The 17,432-nt window shown below is 63.3% G+C and overlaps 1 protein-coding gene across 3 annotated transcripts in view; it reads right to left on the bottom strand.

Moving 5' to 3' along the window:
• The window catches only part of Septin9 (septin 9), a 141,515-nt gene that overhangs the window by 72,935 nt on the left and 51,148 nt on the right, over window positions 1-17,432 (bottom strand). The window contains exon 1 of one of the 3 annotated variants that reach the window (XM_027923934.2): window positions 13,806-14,007. The exons of the other annotated variants lie outside the window; for them this stretch is intronic. Coding sequence (XP_027779735.1) covers window positions 13,806-13,860 — 55 coding nt within the window. The 5' untranslated portion in view covers window positions 13,861-14,007. Of the gene's footprint in view, window positions 1-13,805; window positions 14,008-17,432 lie in introns of those variants that run through there. 3 annotated transcript variants of the gene reach the window in all.

The following is a 17,432-nucleotide window of genomic DNA, read 5'->3' as shown; positions in this document are numbered from 1 at the left end:
CATGAGCTCCCAGGCACCAAGAGAAATCGGGAAAGAAAGGGGACAAGGGGTCGGCTCAGTGACACAAGCATAAAATCCCAGCGGCTCTGGAGGCGGAGACGGGAGGATGGCAAGTTCAAAGCCAGGCTCAGGGACGGCGAGGCTGAGCAGCTCGGAGAGACCCTGTCTCTAAATGAAATACAGAATAGGGCTGGGAGGTGGCTCAGGGGCTGAGTGCCTGAGTTCAATCCCTGGTGTCCAAAATAAAAAGAAGAAAGGGGACAGGGGGCTGGGGTGCAGCTCTGTGGCAGTGCCCAGCACCACAGGAAGTCAGTGAAACAGGAAGGGGCGGGTCTCACGCCCACATGGCTGTCCCCATCCAGCTCAACCTCTTGGCCTTCGGTTCAGCCTGAAGCCACTCTTTGCCTCTGATTCAACAGTGCTTAGAAGGGACACCGGTGCCACCTGGCAGGAGGAACCTCAGTCCCCGGGGCCCTCGCCGGCCCACCAGCTGCCACCAGGCTTCACACCTGGCCCCTTCTGCCGCCTGGCCCCCGGTGGCCACCAACCCTCCCCCACATCAAGGTGTCCATGTGTGTCCCCTACCTGGGAAGTTCCCGGCTCCCGGTGGCCACCCTGCCGACACCGTCACAGCTCCTCCTAGGTGTCCCCTGGGGCAATAAGTCACGTGGTCATCCCCCCTGTGGCAGGTAGGACTCCCCAACTGAGAAGGGCCTTCAGCGAGCGCTCAGGGCTGGGAAGACACCTCACAGCCTCGACAGACCCCGCCGGACAGTCTAGCCCAGCTCCTGATTCTGGAAGTCCCTTCACCCAGCGCAGAGCCCCTGGCCTCCAGGCAAAGGCTCCCCTCTGTGCTGCCTCCTGTGGGCCCCATCTGGCAGCCTCCTGGGGTCATTCCAGGCTGACTGTAAACATGGCTCTAAGAAGCAGGACTCCCTTTCTTCTTTCCTAAATTACAGACTGGGGAACGTGAGCACATCTGGAACAACTGGTTGCAATGCCTGGACGGGTCCTACCCTCCCCCTTTCAAGCCAGCTGCGGGCCTTCTCCCCAGGATCAGGAGGAGGGAAGTGGGCTGGAGCTGCAGCAAGAAGACAGATGTGGGGTAGATAAGGCGAAGAACTTCCTGGCTCAGGGTGGGGCGGCCGGGTGAGAGGGCAGCTCACAGCAGAAGTGAAGATCTCTGGGTGTGGCTGGCGGGGGGGAGGGAGGGCTCAGGAGACCCCTGCAGGTCAGAGGTCCCCTGGAAACAGTTCTTGAGGGAGCCCCTGAGAGACGTGGGCTTCAACACACGACTCCAGCCTGAGCCCTGAGGCCACGGAGGTCCCAGGTCCCAGGGGAGAGCAGGTTTCCTGAGCTTTAATCCACCCACATCCTCCGGGCAGCCCAGAAACCCGGCCAGGGTCCTGCCCGTAGCCCTCGGTCCTTCTGGGGAGAGAGAACTGAGCCCCAAGGAGGGTCCGGCCACCGTCCTGCCCTCAGCCCCGCCCTCCCACCCCCCTGCAGTCCACTGCTTCCACTTCCAAGGCCCCGCTGCAGCCCAGGGAGCCAGGACACAGGCCCTGAGGACGGTGACCTCGGCCTGTTTCCACCCAAGCACCGGACAGCGCCAGGCGGGGTCCGTGTGCAGCCCAGTGTGCAGGCCAAGCTGTACCTCCTCCTCTGTTCCCAGCCGGGCCCCTGGTCACGGCTGGGGGCAGCCACTCCTGATGCGCAGGGAGGCCACCCTCCCTCTTCTCCTGACCGGCTACTGGGAAAATATTAAAAGCACTTTAAAAATGAAGGAAAAAAAAAAAAAAAGGCCTAACAGCAGGGGCCCTGGGCCAGGTGGAGGCCTCCATCAATCACCCAGCCAGGGGCACCGAGGGCCAGATGGCTCTGTGTCGTGGCCTGGAGGCCCAGGCCAGTATGAGCTGCGACCTAATTACAGGGGACGGTGACCCTGGGGAGCGGAGTTCAGGCTCCGGTCAGAGCAGCGCCCAGGACAGCCGGCCTCGGAGCCAGGGAAGGGGCAGGGCCAGCCCTCAGTGAGCAGACCCGTGCTCTCCACGCTGCGGCGGAGGTGGGGACAGAACTGTGAGCGCACAGCCCTGCGCCTGTCCAGCCAGCCTCACCGGTCGGAGTTCGAGGGCTGGGTGGGCTATCAAAACTAGAGGGGGTGGCCAAAGAAGGGGGTCCCAGAAACGCAAAGGAGGAGATGGAGGGCTGCGTGGGACAGGCCACGGCTGGACACTGAGAGGATTCCAGAAGGGGCTGCCAGGGAGGGAGAGCCTGGGCATTCCAAATGGCCCAGGGGTGGGGGCTTGGCAAGGCCCGGGGTTCCTCCTTCTGAGACCCTCCTGGCTCCCCTCACAGCTCTGGGAAACCCCACAAAGCCATCCAAGGACACCCACAAAGAGCAGGTGAGGCTGGGGGCGGGGCAGGAACCCTGGACTCCCCGGGACTGCCCGGAAGGAGGAGCCCAGACGTGAGGAGCAGCCGGAGGGACCCGGGAGAGGGTGTCTGCCTGCAGGGGAGGCAGAGCTCTGGGCCTGTGGCAAGGCTGGGAGGGGAGTCTGGACCACACCCCCGCAGTGGCAGAGGCTGGATGTCCCCGCAGTGGCAGAGGCTGGACGTGGCAGGGATCTGCCCACAGAGACCATGAGTGCCCAGACCCACTCACACACTCTCCCAGGGAGAGCGGCAGGGACCTGGGGGCCTGGACCAAGCGGGGTTCTGCAGGGGGCAGGTAGACAGGGGGAAGGGCCTTGGTCCACCAGCACAAGCCGCCGCCTCAGGCAGCAGCCATCAAAGGGTCAGAGAGAGGAGGACCACCTGGCCCTGTTAGGCAGGCCAGGCGGCCAGTGGCCACCCAAGCCCCACAACTTGGCACGTCCGGGCCCGATTTCCTAATCCGCTTCGGGGCTCCCCAAGCCCCGAACACTCTGATCCCCCAAGATCAGCTGCTGCCACAGACGGAACAGTGGCCCTAAAGTGCATGTCCAAGTCCTACCACTGGGCACCTGAGTGACCTTAGGGGGAAACAGGGCCTTTGAAGACGCGCTTAGGGACCTCAAGACGAGACCATCCTGGGTTTGGGTGGGCTCCAAACCCAGTCACAAGCGTCCCTCCTCTTGTTAAGGACAGGAGACGCGGAGACACAGAAAGGATGGAGCAGAGGTTGCAGGGACCTCTGCACACGCTGAGGGAATATGGGGTGCCGAGAGCCAGCGAGGTGGGGGGCGCTGCCCGTCGGAGCCCGGGGGGGGGGGTGTGTGCCCGTGTTCCTTCTGCTGAGCCTTGCCCAAAGCCACCACACCCTGGAGCCTCGCGGGTGGGTCCCGCTGTCCCCAGACCCTCCCACATCTCACACAGTGGTTCTGCTCGTCTGCTGGCCCTCAACACCCGGTCCCCACCCCGAGGAGTGAACAGTTCACTCCCTTCTCTCTGGGTTTATTCTCTGAGCCTCTGAGCACCCGGCTGTCACCACCAAAGGTTGGAGAAAATGCTTCTGAGGCCTCTCCTGGATGGGGACACCGTGTCCCCAGCAGCACAGAGAGGCCCGGCTCAGTGACCTCCCTCGGACTCGCTTTCTTGCCAAGAGGGGAGGCCCAGAGCCAGCCTCCGGGGCAGGACGGAGGGAGGGAGGGCTTGGCTCCTGCCTGCTGGGCTCCCACGGACAGGTAACCACCCGTCCCAGGCCACACACCATCCACAGATGACCCCTCCTTGTGCTTGTGCCCTGTGAAACAGCAGTGGGCAGCAAACTCCCACCCTCTGTACGGAGACCCCTCTGGCTGACCCAGGCACCCTCAGCCCCATGATCTGACGTGCCTGCGGCAGCAGGGACACCAGGTCTGCCCATCACCACCTCCAAAGCCCCCAGGCTGCCAGGCCCTTCCCTCCACCAGCAGGACAGTCAGGAGCTCTGAGGACTGGCTGGAACCGGGGGACCATGGGGCATAGCGTGGAGGAGTCACAAGGCCACCTGTGCTCCACTGGAGCCAGGCAGACGACTTCTCTGGCCTCTGCTTCCTGGAGAGGACTGGAGAGCTGGGCTGAAGGTCCCTTCTGTCCTGGTCATGGCACCCCGACACCAGCTCCCGTGCGCTCTTGATCCTGAACCAACCAGGTCCAAACATGGCGCACAGCAGGAGGGGTCTGGCCAGCAGTGCACAAGCAGGGCCAGAGACTCACCCTTCTGGGTCAAGGTGGCACATGGGCAGCAGTGCCCACAGAGGCCCCCCCACAGCCTGCACCACCGAGCCAAGGTGGATCACGGGACCCAGAACCCGACCCGGAACTGGAGAGAACCAGCTGGGTCTCGGGCACCCTGGCTCTCTCATGCCAAGCTGAGAGGTTTGTCTGGGTGAGTAATTTTTCTGACGATGAGCTTCTAAACATAACATTTGTTGCTTTTTTCTTATAAAAGCATCGGAGGCGCGAGGCAGAAAACAAAGGTGGGGGACGGATCGAACGCACACCCAGAAACCGTCGGTACCTCGACAGATATCCTCCCCCTCCAGGGAACACGGTGTGGCTAGGACCCCACACCCTGGACCCTCCTCTGGACTCCCCTGCAGCTCTGAAGTCCGGATCCAGGTCAACCCTTCACAGCCGGGTGTCACAATCATTTCAGGAGCTCGTTATAAACAGACTGTTGGGGCTGGGATGGGCTCGGGGCAGGGGCTTGCCTGCCATGGGCGAGGGCCTGGGTTGCATCCCCAAAACCGCAAAAAAAAGACTTCGCCCCCCCCCACTCCTGGTGGTTCTAGCTGAGGAGGGCTGAAGGTGGGGGCAGCCAGGTGTGGACCCCGCCCTCCCATGGGCTCACTGCCTCACTGAGACCACCCCGCTCTGGGGATCCTGTAAGCAGCCCACGCGACACTCAGCGGAAGCAGCTCTGCTGAGAGACCCCCGGGGCCGCCGGCTCCGCAGCCCCAGTCTGCCCCCACCTTCCTGGCAGTCACCCAAGGACAATGTCCAGCTTCAGCCACCACCACTCAGCCCCCCGGGCAGTCACCAACTGAAGGACGCGCACTGCTGGGAAACAGGGGGTGTGCCGGTCACAGGGTCCCCAAAACTGTGTCACCTCAGAAAGAGAAGGTCCCACAGCAGGGCCTGGGAGACTCACGATAAAAGCTGGCACCGTGCACTTGGTGTCCCCCACCCACTACAGGACACACGGGGGCAGAGCAAACCCCAGCCACCCCCACGCGAACCTCCCTGCCCTGGGTCCTGGCCCAGCAGCAGCTGTGGCCCTCCTCCTGCTGACGGTCACCCTCCTGGGGCAGGAGCCAGGCCTGCTCCTTGCTGTCCCCTGAGAAGGACTCGCCACACGGAATCTCTGACGGAGCACTACTGAGTCCTCACCCAGGCCACCTCTGGACCCTCAGGACCACCCACAGACAGGGATGCACTCCTGTCTCCATTTGACAGATGGGGACCGAGGCAGAGAGAGGCTAAGGACTCACCCAACATTGCAGTGTGGACAAGAGTGAAGCCCGAGCTGAGCCACACGCTGCCCTCGTGGCCCACGAAGCCCTCTGAGAGCAGGGAGCCCTCTCCATGGGAAGCCTACTAAGCCCTGAGCACCCATGTTGGTCTCTCCGACGGAGGCAGACGCCACCCACAAGACCCCAGGCCTGGGAGCCTGGCTGTCCCATGCAGGGGCAAGCAGGAGCCAGCAAAGACAAGCCAGCGGAGGGCGGCACCAGGCAGGGCCAGCAGAAGGCCACAGCGGCAGGTGACACCAGCTGCAGGCATGGGGCATAGGACCTGGGCTGCCTGCGTCCAGCTTGCTGGGCTCTCTGGAGGGCTAAAGTGGGTGCTCAACCAAAGGAAGTGGTTCTGATTGCCCAGGGTGGGCTTGGCCAGAGCAGTCGCCTGTGAGCCATGGAGGAGCAGCTGAAGGGCTGGGACTTGGGTCAGAGACAAAGAACACAAGAGGAGAGGGAGGCCACAGCCACCCACAGCTGGCTCCGGGGTTCCTGACAGCTGTGTGCAGGAGCCTGGCTTCATCATTTAAACACTGCCAGCCTGACCTCACTGTGGGCCTGCGGGGAGGGCTGCTCCCTCACCAGTGTCCCCATCCTGCCCCCCAGCTGCCCCAAGACTTGGTTTCCCTGGGCCGGGTAGGCAGGTGGGGACAGCCACCCAGCAGGGAGGGGAAGGGGCCGCCCCGGGGTGAACGAAGCCCCTCCTCCCACCACAAGCCCCCAACCCTTGATCAAGGGTCTTCTTTAGTCCAGAAAATAAAAACCAGAGGAGCTCTTCAAAGGTTTCCTGAGGGCCCAGCGCTCCAGGCTCCCCACTGCAAACTGCAGCTGCCCTTGCCCCAGTCCCCGGCCCCCGCTCAGGTGACACAGAGTTAACCTAAGCCAGGGACCCGCCCACCCAACTCTCCGCACCACCCATGTTCCTCTAGGCTCCCTGGGGCTCCGGGAAAGGAGCAAGATGCAGAGCCTGAATCCCTGGACAGGGGCCCCCTGGACAAGGGGAGGTCCACGTGGGGGGCGCCTTAGTGGGGGGGCACCCGTGCTGGGTATGGCACACACGGGGTTCTGCACGGGAGTCAAGTGGAGCGACGGCAAGAGAAGTCGGCACTTCATGTTGAGCTAAGGGGAAAAACCAAGCCCCAGCTGACTTCCAGAGAACTCCACTCCTGGCCTTCCAGGGGACAGCAGGCAGGGGACAGCAGGGAACACGGCCCCTCCAGGCCTGGTGTGGAGCCAGGAAAACTTGTCCGCTTTTACTACAGATAATATCAGTCTCCAAGGGACCCAGGGCAGGGGCCTGGCCTGCCCGCACAGGGAAACTGCCCACCCACGTGGAAAGTAGGGCTAGTAGCCTGCTTAGAGCCGGCTTCCTGCCCCAGGAAGGGGCGAGACCCGGCCCGGAAAGCTAGGAACCCACAGACCCGCCATCACCAACAGAACCAGAAACCTCACGTCTTCCAGGCTGGGCCAGGGGACGGGGGCTGGCAGGGAGGCCCATCTGAGCAGACTCCCCGTGCCGGGGACGGCCACTCTCCTCCCGCCACAAGAAAGTGAGACTGGTCCATCCACTGACCTCTTGGAGGCAGAGAGGGGGCTCCTGGCCCAGCCGGCTCCTCCCACCATTCTCAGGGGGTCTCTCCCAGGCCCTGCCTCAGGGGATCAGCAGACAGCCCCCAGCTGGGCTCCAGGAGGCCAGAAAACAGGAACTCACAAACCCTTACGTAGGCCGCAAAGGGTTCCAGAGAGTTCCAGGCCCTCAGGGGAGAAGCCCTGGGGAAGGGGACAGGGAGAGGCCAGCTGGCTGCCCCACTGAAGCTGAAGAGCCACCCCCACCCAGACGGCGTCCCAAGGCGCCCACCTCAGGCAGGGGCTGGCGATTCTGCCAGGAAGGCTGCAGCGAGGGCCTCCAAGGTCTCACTGCCCCGGAGGCCAGGTCCCCTGAGCTCCTGGACTTTAGGCCAGAGACACTAAGGGGGACTGCAGAGAGAGACCCAGGAGTTCCGTGGGGCAAGGGTGGACAGAGAAAAGCACAAAGAGGCGGAAGGAATGGGCTCTCAACCTGACCGCCAGGGCCATTCCCCAGGGTGCTGGCCGCTGGTCCCCGCAGTGCCTACGCCAGCCCCAGCAGAGTGTAGGGCGCCTGGGGGCTCCCTGTTTATGTTCCCCGCTAAACCGAGGTCATCCTCTTGTCCCTCCATCTAAATTTCTGGGCATTGGCAGCACTCTCAAAAATGACAACAAACTTGAAGTTTCTAGAACGTCTGCTGGTCCCGTCTGAGCGGAGCCTCCGGGCTCTGTCCAGACCAGATTAAACAGCCCGATCCCAGAAATGCCCTCCAGGCGCCTGGGGGTGTCCAGAGGCCAACTGGTGGGTCTGTCTGGCTGGAGGGATGACAAGTCCTTGGGCTTCTTGGACTGGGTTCCAGAGAATTCTGGACCATTCCGTCTCATAAGCAGCTGAGAGAGCCTCCAAATTTGGGAAAAACCAAGAGGGCTTTGGAAAGAGAGCCACTGCTTAGCCACCCGCCTCGGGGGCCAAGAGAAAGCACCGGAGACTATTTCCAAGCTGGGTGTTCTGGGATGAGTCAGGAGGTGCCCCAGCCCAGTACAGGTCTCCAGCAGAGCAGCCTGGCCCCCTGGCCCACCCCGCCACCCCCCGCCACCACATCCTGAGGGCCTGGCTTGCAGAACACGCTCCCCGCACAACGCTGGCCGTGAAGGCCTCCAAGCCAGGGGCAAGTGCCCAGGACTCCGTCCTGGGTTTGGGGGTCAACCCAGATTCCTAGAGCAGCAGGCCATCCCAGCCGCCCAGAGTGAGGGTCACTGACTGAGACACAAAGGATAATGGGCAGTAACGAGATTCCGGGCCAAACCCCGGCGACCTTCCCCGCTCCCAGGCATGCGAAAAGTGGGAGGTGGAGAAAGGAGGGGACCCCAGCTCTGTTCCCCTGCCACCAAGATGACAGGGCCCAGCACATCTGGAGCAGTGGATGGAGACCACAAGTCACCAGGCTGGGAGACCCCGGCTCCCACAGGTGAGCACACACCTGCACATTCGTATTTCCCTTGGCGATGCCTATCCCGCAGGCAGGGGCCCCTGCCCCCCACCATGAGCATGGCAGAGCAAGTGCCACTCCACACAATGCGCTGCTCTGGCACCAAGTTCCTCAGCCCCCACCCCAGGCCCAGGCTCCCCAGGCCTCTGCGATAGATGGGCCTGAGGCGACCAAGGAGCACCCAGCTTTGGCCTCAGAGCCCCTGCGCTCCCCACTGGCCCAGGGTGGTCTGTCCAGGCTCAGGGCCACTCTGGCCCCCCGCGCCTCCTGACCCAGGTTCCTGCTTTTCCGTCTGCAGGCCTCTGCTCTCCTCAGAGTCCAGCCACTTGGTGCCTGCCCCCGCGGCTGTCAGCCCTGGGCCATAGAAACAGGCACGTGGTCCGTCTGTCCATGGACAGAGAGGAACCCTGCACCCCACATGACCCCAGCTTCCAGGGAGAGAACCCCAGAATGTCAGCCACATGGGAGGAGGGGTCCCCCAGCTTTGCCAGGAGACTGGGAATCTGCTGCATGCAAGAGACAACCCCCCTCCCACAGCCTCTCCAAGTCTGCAGGACTGGCCATCTCTAGTGGTGACCATGCTGTCCAGCCTATGGGATCAGGTGACCTCCCATCACCCAGGACCTAGCTGTCCAGTTCCAGCAGCTGCAGCCAAGCTCCAAACCCTGCTCAGCACCACTGTCTGCATCCTGAGTCCCCCAGCAAGAAGAGCCGTCCACAGCCCCAGTAACCCAGGAGCGAGCAGAGGCGCTGGAGTGGGTCGGACGCCTACCCGAGGCCCACGGTTCTCCAACAGCAGAGCAGGCTGCCCACCACCCTGCAAGGCCTCTCCCTCCGGATGCCCACCAGCCTCTCAAAACCTCCCTGGAAAGACGCAGGCCCCAGAAAGCATTTCCAGATAGATCTCCTCAGAATGGTGTCCCTGTCTTCCGGAGATGTCTGGCCAGGGTACCCCCTGTCCAGCTGCAGGACCATCACAGCAGTGCCTGCATCCCCCTCTACCTAAAGAGCTTGCTCACCGTGGGGTGGCGGGCTTGCCTGTGCCAGGCTCTGGACACACAGAGCACTACATCAGCGATGCCAACAGCCGTGGGTCCATGGAAGACACCCGCTCCTCTTAGCTGCAGGGCATACCCACCCAGAATCCCCGGCTCCACGAGGTCCTGCTGGGCACCTTCACTAGCACCGTCAGCCTCAGAGGTGCAAACCACAGGGAGACCGTATTCCCAGGAGCCTCAAGAGGCAGGAGCTACATGCAGGAGCCCCACTGGTACTAATCAGGGACAGGTCTGAAGCCACCTCCCTGGAAGAAAGTGGCACCCAGATCCAGGCATTGCCAGCACCCATGTCCCAGAGGTATCTGCGTGATCCTTTCTCACTCAGGAGCCCTCCCCTGCCCTCTTGGCCGGCTCTCCTGCTGGGGCGCAGAGCCACCACAGCTCCCAGGACACAGCTTAGAGGGTCCTCCCTGGGGAACAGTAGAGGGCCCCAGACAAGGGCCAATGCCACCCAGCTCCGAAGTCAGTGTCTGGGTCTCAGGCCAGGTCTGTTCCAACAATCAAGGACTTACTTAGGGGACTCTTTCTGGGTGTGCAAATCTGGTTACGGCAAACGCTGCAGAGGGAAGGCGGCCAGCAGCCGGCTCTTGGAAGGGCTCCTTACACAAAGACCCAAGTTGTAACTGTGTCTGCGATAACAGATCGGGCCTGCAATCGCCAAGGAGCACGCCACCCAACTGCCCTGTGCCTCCGCTGGCCCCGAGCGAGACAGAGGACAAGGTCAGCATTCTTGACATGCGTCACCAGGGAGTGGTGGGTGCCACAGTCACCTCAAGGCCTTTTGTGCCGGGAAGTGGGAAAATAGGAAACTGCAGAGAAGGGGAATATCACCAAGGCGTGGGACAGGAGGTCCAAACCGCATCACAAAATAGGAAACGTTCTCCTCCTTGCCCTTACGTGGGGAGTCCCCACAGAGCTCCAGGACCTTCCTTGAAGGCGGGGGGCTGAAGAGGGATGCAGGAAGTTTATGGGGAAGGGGGAGGGGGAGGCAGGGGGAAGACAGACTGGAAATTAAAAAGATAAAAAGCCAGTAATTCCAGCAACTCAGGAGGCTGAGGCAGGAGGATCAAAAATTCAAGGCCAGCCTGGACAACTTACGGAGACCCTGTCTCAAAATAAAAAATAAAAAAGGGCTGGGGCTGGGGCTCAGTGATAGAGCCTCCTAGGTTCAGTCACCAGAATTGGGCAAAAAATAAAAAATAAAAAAGCAAAAAGAAGGGTGCTGTCCAGGGAGGGAGGGGGGAGAGATGGCCAGAATGTGGGGTTTCTGCAGAATTTGTACACGCACACCCAGAGATGGCTGCCCCTCTGCCCTGCAGGGTGTGCTGCTCTGGCCTGACCCACCCACCCAGTTGCTGGATTCCAGGGTGGGCCGACTGCTTGGCTGGAAAATCACCCAGAGACTCCATGGCTCGAGCCTGCCCTGCTGTGGGGGTGGCCTTCAGGGCCTCCACCCCTCAGCAGCTCCCCGTGCTTCAGGACTGCCAGCCTCAGGGAGGAACCCGGACTGCTGGGGACGCCGCGGAGGACTTGGCCTTTTCCTCCTCCCCTTCCGACCTCCCCGGGGAAGCCTGGACACCAGGTGACGCCCCATCGGAGGCCCTGGCTTTCCCCCAGGAAAGCAAAGGGGTGCCCCTCCCACTCCTCCAGACCAGCCGAGGGGCGCCCAGATACTTCCAGCAGACTGGCACATGGGTATCAGGGTGCCTGGCCCCTCCCCACACCCCAGCCCCCAATGGGCCAGCTCATTCCAACCTCCCAGTGCTGCCTGGGCTGGCTGCAAAGCTCTCCTCCTTCCTCCTGCAATCAGATTCCTACTTCCACTCAAGGTCCGCCTCCTCCCTCACTCCCCGTTAGCCAGAAGTGACCTTACTCTGCCCTGACGTGGAGGCTGCCCGGCCGCGTCCCATGCTCCCCTCCTCCCCAGCCGCACCTTCCCATGTCCCACCGTCTGTCTGTCTGTCTAAGGCTCTTCACCTTCCACGTGTGCATCCTCCCCATTCTCCAACTCCACTCCAAGTTCCTGGGGCCCAGGGAGGGATGCCTGAAGGGGGCGGTGCTGGCCTCACATCCAGGCCACGCACGGGGCAGGACATGCATTCCCACCACGTCTACCCGGGATGCCTCGGGCTCTAGGGCCCAACCACTGCCCAGCTGAAGTTTTCAGACAATGGGGGAGACTGACGCACACAGAAAACTAGAAGAACAGAGGCCCTGCTCCCCAAGACTGAGGAACCTTCTACCAGAGCCAAAGGGCCTCCGACCATCGCACCAGGATGCTCTCAATGAGGCCCTTGTCTTGGATACAACTTGAGGGTCAGAAGCTGACTTGGGAGGCACCCAGAGGCCACCAGATGGAGTTACACACAAGGACCCAGAGGCAGGAGCACTAGCAGCCTCCACAGTGCACTGTGCCAGATGGTAAGACCAACACCACACCAAACTTCTGCCTCCGCTGCCACCAAAGGACTCCAGGTGGAGATCCCTACTTTCACCATAAATCCCACCTTCAACTTAGCGCCTGGTATCAGGGAATGAAAGCAAAGACCCCAATTCACAGGCCAAAAGAGAGAAGAGCAGGGAGCACAGGACCTGAAGGGGGCAGCATCTTTCTCCATCAGTGCCTGCAGGAAAGGCATCCCACTGCTGACTGGCCAAGTGGACATTCGGGAGAAAGAAATGGCCCAAGGAGGAGCTGTGGAGGTGATGCCCGGGTAGAGAGGGCTACAGGAGGGCCGCGCTATGCCAGGTGGCCAGAGGGCAACTTGTAACAAAGGAGACCTGGGGAGACCCTGCAATAAGCATGGCCCCTGAAAGACTCAGATGGTCAGCGGCACAAGACATCGGCTCTGCAAACCCAGAACGCCCCTTGTTCTTGAAAAACACAATGCAAGATGCTAGAATCTGAAAATCTGCGGCAGCCACGGAGTTGACCAAGTGGATGCGCCATGCCAGGCTTTGCACAGGCTGTGCCACCACTAGACCGTGGGTCCCTCCTGAGTGTCCACCCCATCTCACCCCGTTCCCAGCAAACACAGCCAAAGCTCTGGTCCCAAGAAGTCACCTCCACTCAAAGATGAGGCTGACCACAGATGAGCTGTGAGGGCGCTGGGCTCGGGACACCCAGATTCTAGCCTGGTTCTGGCCACGGAGGGTGGAGGGCCTCAGACTGGTCACCTCCAGGCGTGGCCTGGCACCTGGCCGCCGAAACTCCTTTGAGCTCAGCCTCTCCCCCTCGCGGGCTCTGCCCAAGGCTGCTCCTGCTCCGAGCAGCTCCGAGGGGCGGGGGCTCCGGCCGGCAGAGACAGGCCCGCCCTCAGAAAGCCAGTCCCAGAAACGCCGAGACCATTGTGTGCGCCTCCCTTCCCACCGCTTTATTTACTCCTGAGGACACAGGACACAGGGCCACGGCACCGGCAGTCACGAGGCCCCGCGAAAGCGCGCGCACACACAGGCCGGGGCGGGGGCGCCAGACTCACCCTGGGAGGGAGCACCCCCCAAGTCTCCCTACTTTATAAACTCTGAAGGAAGGAAGAGCCAAAATGCTCCCCTTACCCTCACGCAAGCCCCCTCTGCCCGCACCGCCCTACTCTTGGAGGCGGACGAGGTTGTCCCCAGGCCTGGATGGGGGCCATGGGACGCCCCACGCCGAACACCAACGCTGCGGGGGCAGTGTCCGCTCGGCTGTGCCCGACCCTGCGGGCTGCGCGACTTGGCGGCCCTCCCCAGCCCGGATTCGGCTCAGCCCCGGCCCAGAAGCTGGCGTGGGGGAGGGGAGGGCTGTCCACCGGCAGGACGCGGCCGCCCACTCAGTCCGAGGCGGGGGACTAAGTCCCTAGCCAGCCGCCAGGCCCGAGGGGCCGAGAGCATCGGGCCAGAGGCTCATTTTCGGGAGTAGAAGTACTCGGTAGTTCCGGGGACGCCCCGCGAGCCCTCGAGGAGGTGGCTGTCGCTGGGCAAACACAAACAACAATAAAAGGAAGGAAACTCGGGCGGCAGCGCGCAGCGCGAGCTCTGGGTCCCGTGCGGGTCCCTCCAAAGGGGGCCTCCACTTCGGCGACGCGGGGCCGGGTGCGCGCGGCGCTCCTGGCTGGAGGGCGACCATCGGGGGTCCCGTCTGCTCTCCGCGCACTCCCGTCCCGCCGTCCCGCGCCAGGCCCGCCGAGGGTCCTGCCCAGCTCGCCCGCGGCGGCAGCAGCCAGCCGGGCACCCACCTTCGAAGTCCGAAATGATCCCGTCCAGCTGCGCGTTGACCGCGGGGTCGGACATGGTGGCTGGTGGGCAGGGAGACGCGCAGAGGGCGGCGGCGAGGAAGCGCCCCCGGCCGGGCCCGAGCCCTGCGCGCTGGCTGGGGCGCCGCGCCCGCGCTCCTGCAGTGCAGAGATCGCCGCCGGAGCCCCTCGGCCCCCAGGATCGGCTGAATGAATGGGGGAGGAAGGCGGGCGCCGGCCCCTCCCCGCGCGCCGCCCCCGCCCGCCGCCCCGGCCCCCGCCCCGCCCCCGCCTCCCGGGCGGATCAGGTTCCCGCACCGCCGGCCTCCCCGGCTCGCACTGGCTACTCCGCCCGCCTGTCAAGGCCCGGCCTGGGGGGCTGGGGCCAGAGCGGGCGCAGCAGGGACCGCGGAGCCCTGGGCACACGACCCGCGCGCCCCCCTTCTCCCGGCCTGGCCTGCGCCCAGGGACGGCGACCGACCCGGCCTCGGCCCCTCCCCCCCGGACGCCCCGCTGCGACCAGATGTGGGCGGATGTGGAGGCCGGGCCGCGGCGCAGGGGCGGGCGCCGAGGGGGACGAGATTCCTCCCCTTTCCCGGGACGTAGGTTTCCTTCTGCGGGAGGTTTTATTTACGCAGCCAAAGTTCGCCGGCGCCTGCTTTGCGCGCCCAGCGCCTGCAAGGGTTAAGCGGGGGCGCGCGGCGAGATCCAAGCTCTGGGCTCCAGAGCCGGGGATGCGGGGCGACTGCGCGAGTCCACAGCATCCTACGGACTGAAGGCAACTGGTCCCCTGGCCGGGGTCGCCGCTGCACCCGCTGGGTGGCCTCTACGGAAGGCGCTGGCCCAATGCAGGGGCGTGCGCCGGGATGGCGGACCCTGTCACAAGAGCCCGGGACACGTTCCAACTCCACATCCCCTGCTCAGCAAAGAGTAGACCCGGGCCTTCCCCCCCCCCCCCAGAGAGTAGAGGGTTTGTAGTATCTGAAGGAGGATAGGACACTGGGAGAAAGGGCAGTGGTGGGCTCCCTCTCCCGCTGGGCCCGAACGCGAGCCGCTCCCACTCGGCCTTTCTCTGGGTCAGTAGTCTCCACTCCTCCAACCACCGGGCAAACGTGATTAAACCCCACTGCACACCATGGGACAAGGGTGAGCTAGAGGCCAGACAGAAGGGGCAGGAAGTAGTCCTCCGGAAGGGCCCCGGGGTCCCCCCAAGGGAGAGGGGTGATCTCCCACTCTGCCTGGGCCACGAGCTGTATGCTCCTGCCCTTACCTTAGGCCCAGGGCCTCTGCCTCGGCCCGGTGAGGACCCAGCCCCTCCAGAGTGGATGGGCAACTCTGCCCAAGTGGTCCCCAGGGCAGGGGCCTGCAGCATGGGGGGGGAGGGGCGAATGAGCACCTGGGCTCATCCTGGATCAGGGGCTGGCCCCTGGCCACTGCCCACTCCCTCCCCACACCCACCTTTATGAAAGATCCCAAGTGTGCAAGGGATCCTGACCCCTGAGGGGAGGCCTAGGCAGGGTTGCGGGGGTCCCTTGGAGGACAGGGTTCTGGGTTTGGTGGCCTTTCAAGTTGCTGGAATCAGGTCCTTGGTAAGAAAAGCGGTCCCTCCCCTTCATGCCTTGGATGTTTTGAACTGTTTTCCACCGAGTGAGTTCGGGGACACGGGAACTGCAAAACCACAGTCAGCTCAGACGGAGCACACCCTCGTCTGCCTGGGAGCCTGGGTGACAGGATGGGGTTGTCATTGCCATCACAGCACCCTGATGGCCTCCACACCAGCAGTCCAACCCTGCTGGGTCACCTGCCCACCCACCTCTGGGGATTTAAGTCCTCTCAACAGCACAGCCCTCTGGAAGATGAGGCTCAAGGCGTCTGCCCTGGGCCGCAGGATTATTCTCCAGGGTTTTTATAGAAAGCACCTGTTGAGTGGAGACCCACCCATGAGATCGCTCTCCTTGTGCCCTGAATCCCTACGCACAGCAGGGCCAAGCCGACTTGGGTGTGTTTCCTTGGGGAGCCCAGCCAGGGTGCAGGACTCACCGAACTGCCCCCATGGGAATCCGAAGGACAATGGTGGGAGGAAGGCAGTTTCCAAGGCCTGTTGTGACCTGGCTCAAGAGCCCAGGCACCACCCCCTGCTGCCATCCCCCTTCACCTTAACCACAGCCCTCATTACCAGGCCTCTGCTCCCTGGGGAAAGCCAAGCTGGGTTTGGCCACACTCCCAGCAGGAAGTTCACCCTTGTGTCTAACCAACTGCTCTAATTGTACATCATGATTTCCTCCCTTTTCTGCTGACCTCAGAGGAGATGGGAAACAGTTGGGTACCTCCTCCCTTCACATCGTAATCACCTCCAAACTCCAGGCACTCCGCCTGCCTGCCCCTCGGACTCTGTCTCTCAGCTTACACTGCCCTCCTCTAGCCCTGTAGGCACGGCCCTTTGATCACTCCCTGGGATGCTCCGTCTGGGGCTCCAGGGCTCTCACCAGGCCAGATGGCCACCTTGGGGGGGGGCCTCCTGGACCCCTCTCCCGGGGTCTAGGCTGGACAAATGGTCCTGGTGAGGGCCCTGGGCAGGTGAGGTGAGCAGCGGGTGAGAGAGAAAGAGGCTTGGGTTTAGACAGGGAGAGGACCGGGGCTCTGCCCTCTGTGATGATGACCGGTGGCAGGGCCACCTGCAGGCCTGGCCAAAGGGGAAGGTGTGCTCAGAGGGACACCAGAAACCCCCCTCCCAGGTGCACCCAGACCTAGCGGGGGCCGGTTCTGCCCCCAAGACGTCCCCGGGCTCAGACGGCGGCCTGGCTTGGGACAGGGCCTCGGCTGATGGACTTCAGGTCAGCATCTCCGGACGAGCTCCTCCTGCGCCAGGGCAGGCCCTGCACCCCGAGAGGAGTCCTCAAAGGGGACAGAAGGGCACAGAGACGGAGAAGAGACTAGAATAACGTGGCCACAGGCCAAGGGTGGCTGGGTCCCCAGAAGTTGGGTGGCAGGAAGGACCCTCCCCAGAGCCTGCAGAGGGACAGGGCCCTGTGACACGGTGCGTCAGCCCGGTGACCTCCAGAAAGGGGAGAGACCACCCTTGTGTTGCAGGAGGCCATCCTCACAGCTGCAGTGGGAGAGCCCAGGCCCGAGTCCCCGTCTGGATCTCTAGGTCAGCGCTCGTCACCTGACATGGGGCTGACACCGGGCACCTCCATCCTGAGGGGGTTCAGCCCTGAGTGGGGTTCAGTCCTGGGGGAGGGTTCTGTCCTGAGGGAGGGGTTCAGCCTTGAGGGGGGGCTCAGCCCTGAGGGGGGGTTCAGCCCTGGGGGGGTTCAGCCCTGAGGGAGGGGTTCAGCCCTGGGGGGGCTCAGACAGCAGCGAGTTTTCACGAGAAGCTAAAAGCAGGACAGGTGAGGAGTGGGAGGAAGCCCGTGGGGCCTGGCTGGTAACAGGAGGGAGCGGCCTGGGAGAAGCCACGGGTCGCGGGGTCCCGTCCAGCTGGAGGGACGTGGACCACAGTGTGGGAAAAGAGGGCGGAGGAAACGCTGGGCGGAAACAGCCGTTTGGCGTGACTTGGGGACGGTGACCCCTGTGCGCCCAGGTACAGCCGTGGGAAGCTGAGCTGGCCCGGAAGCAGTCAGCAGTGGG

This window comes from Marmota flaviventris, chromosome 17 (genome assembly GCF_047511675.1).
Source record: "Marmota flaviventris isolate mMarFla1 chromosome 17, mMarFla1.hap1, whole genome shotgun sequence".
In the NCBI taxonomy this organism is placed as follows: Eukaryota; Metazoa; Chordata; class Mammalia; order Rodentia; family Sciuridae; genus Marmota; species Marmota flaviventris.
Note: the sequence above shows the minus strand (reverse complement) of the source record. Positions and strands in the feature narration are given on the sequence as shown.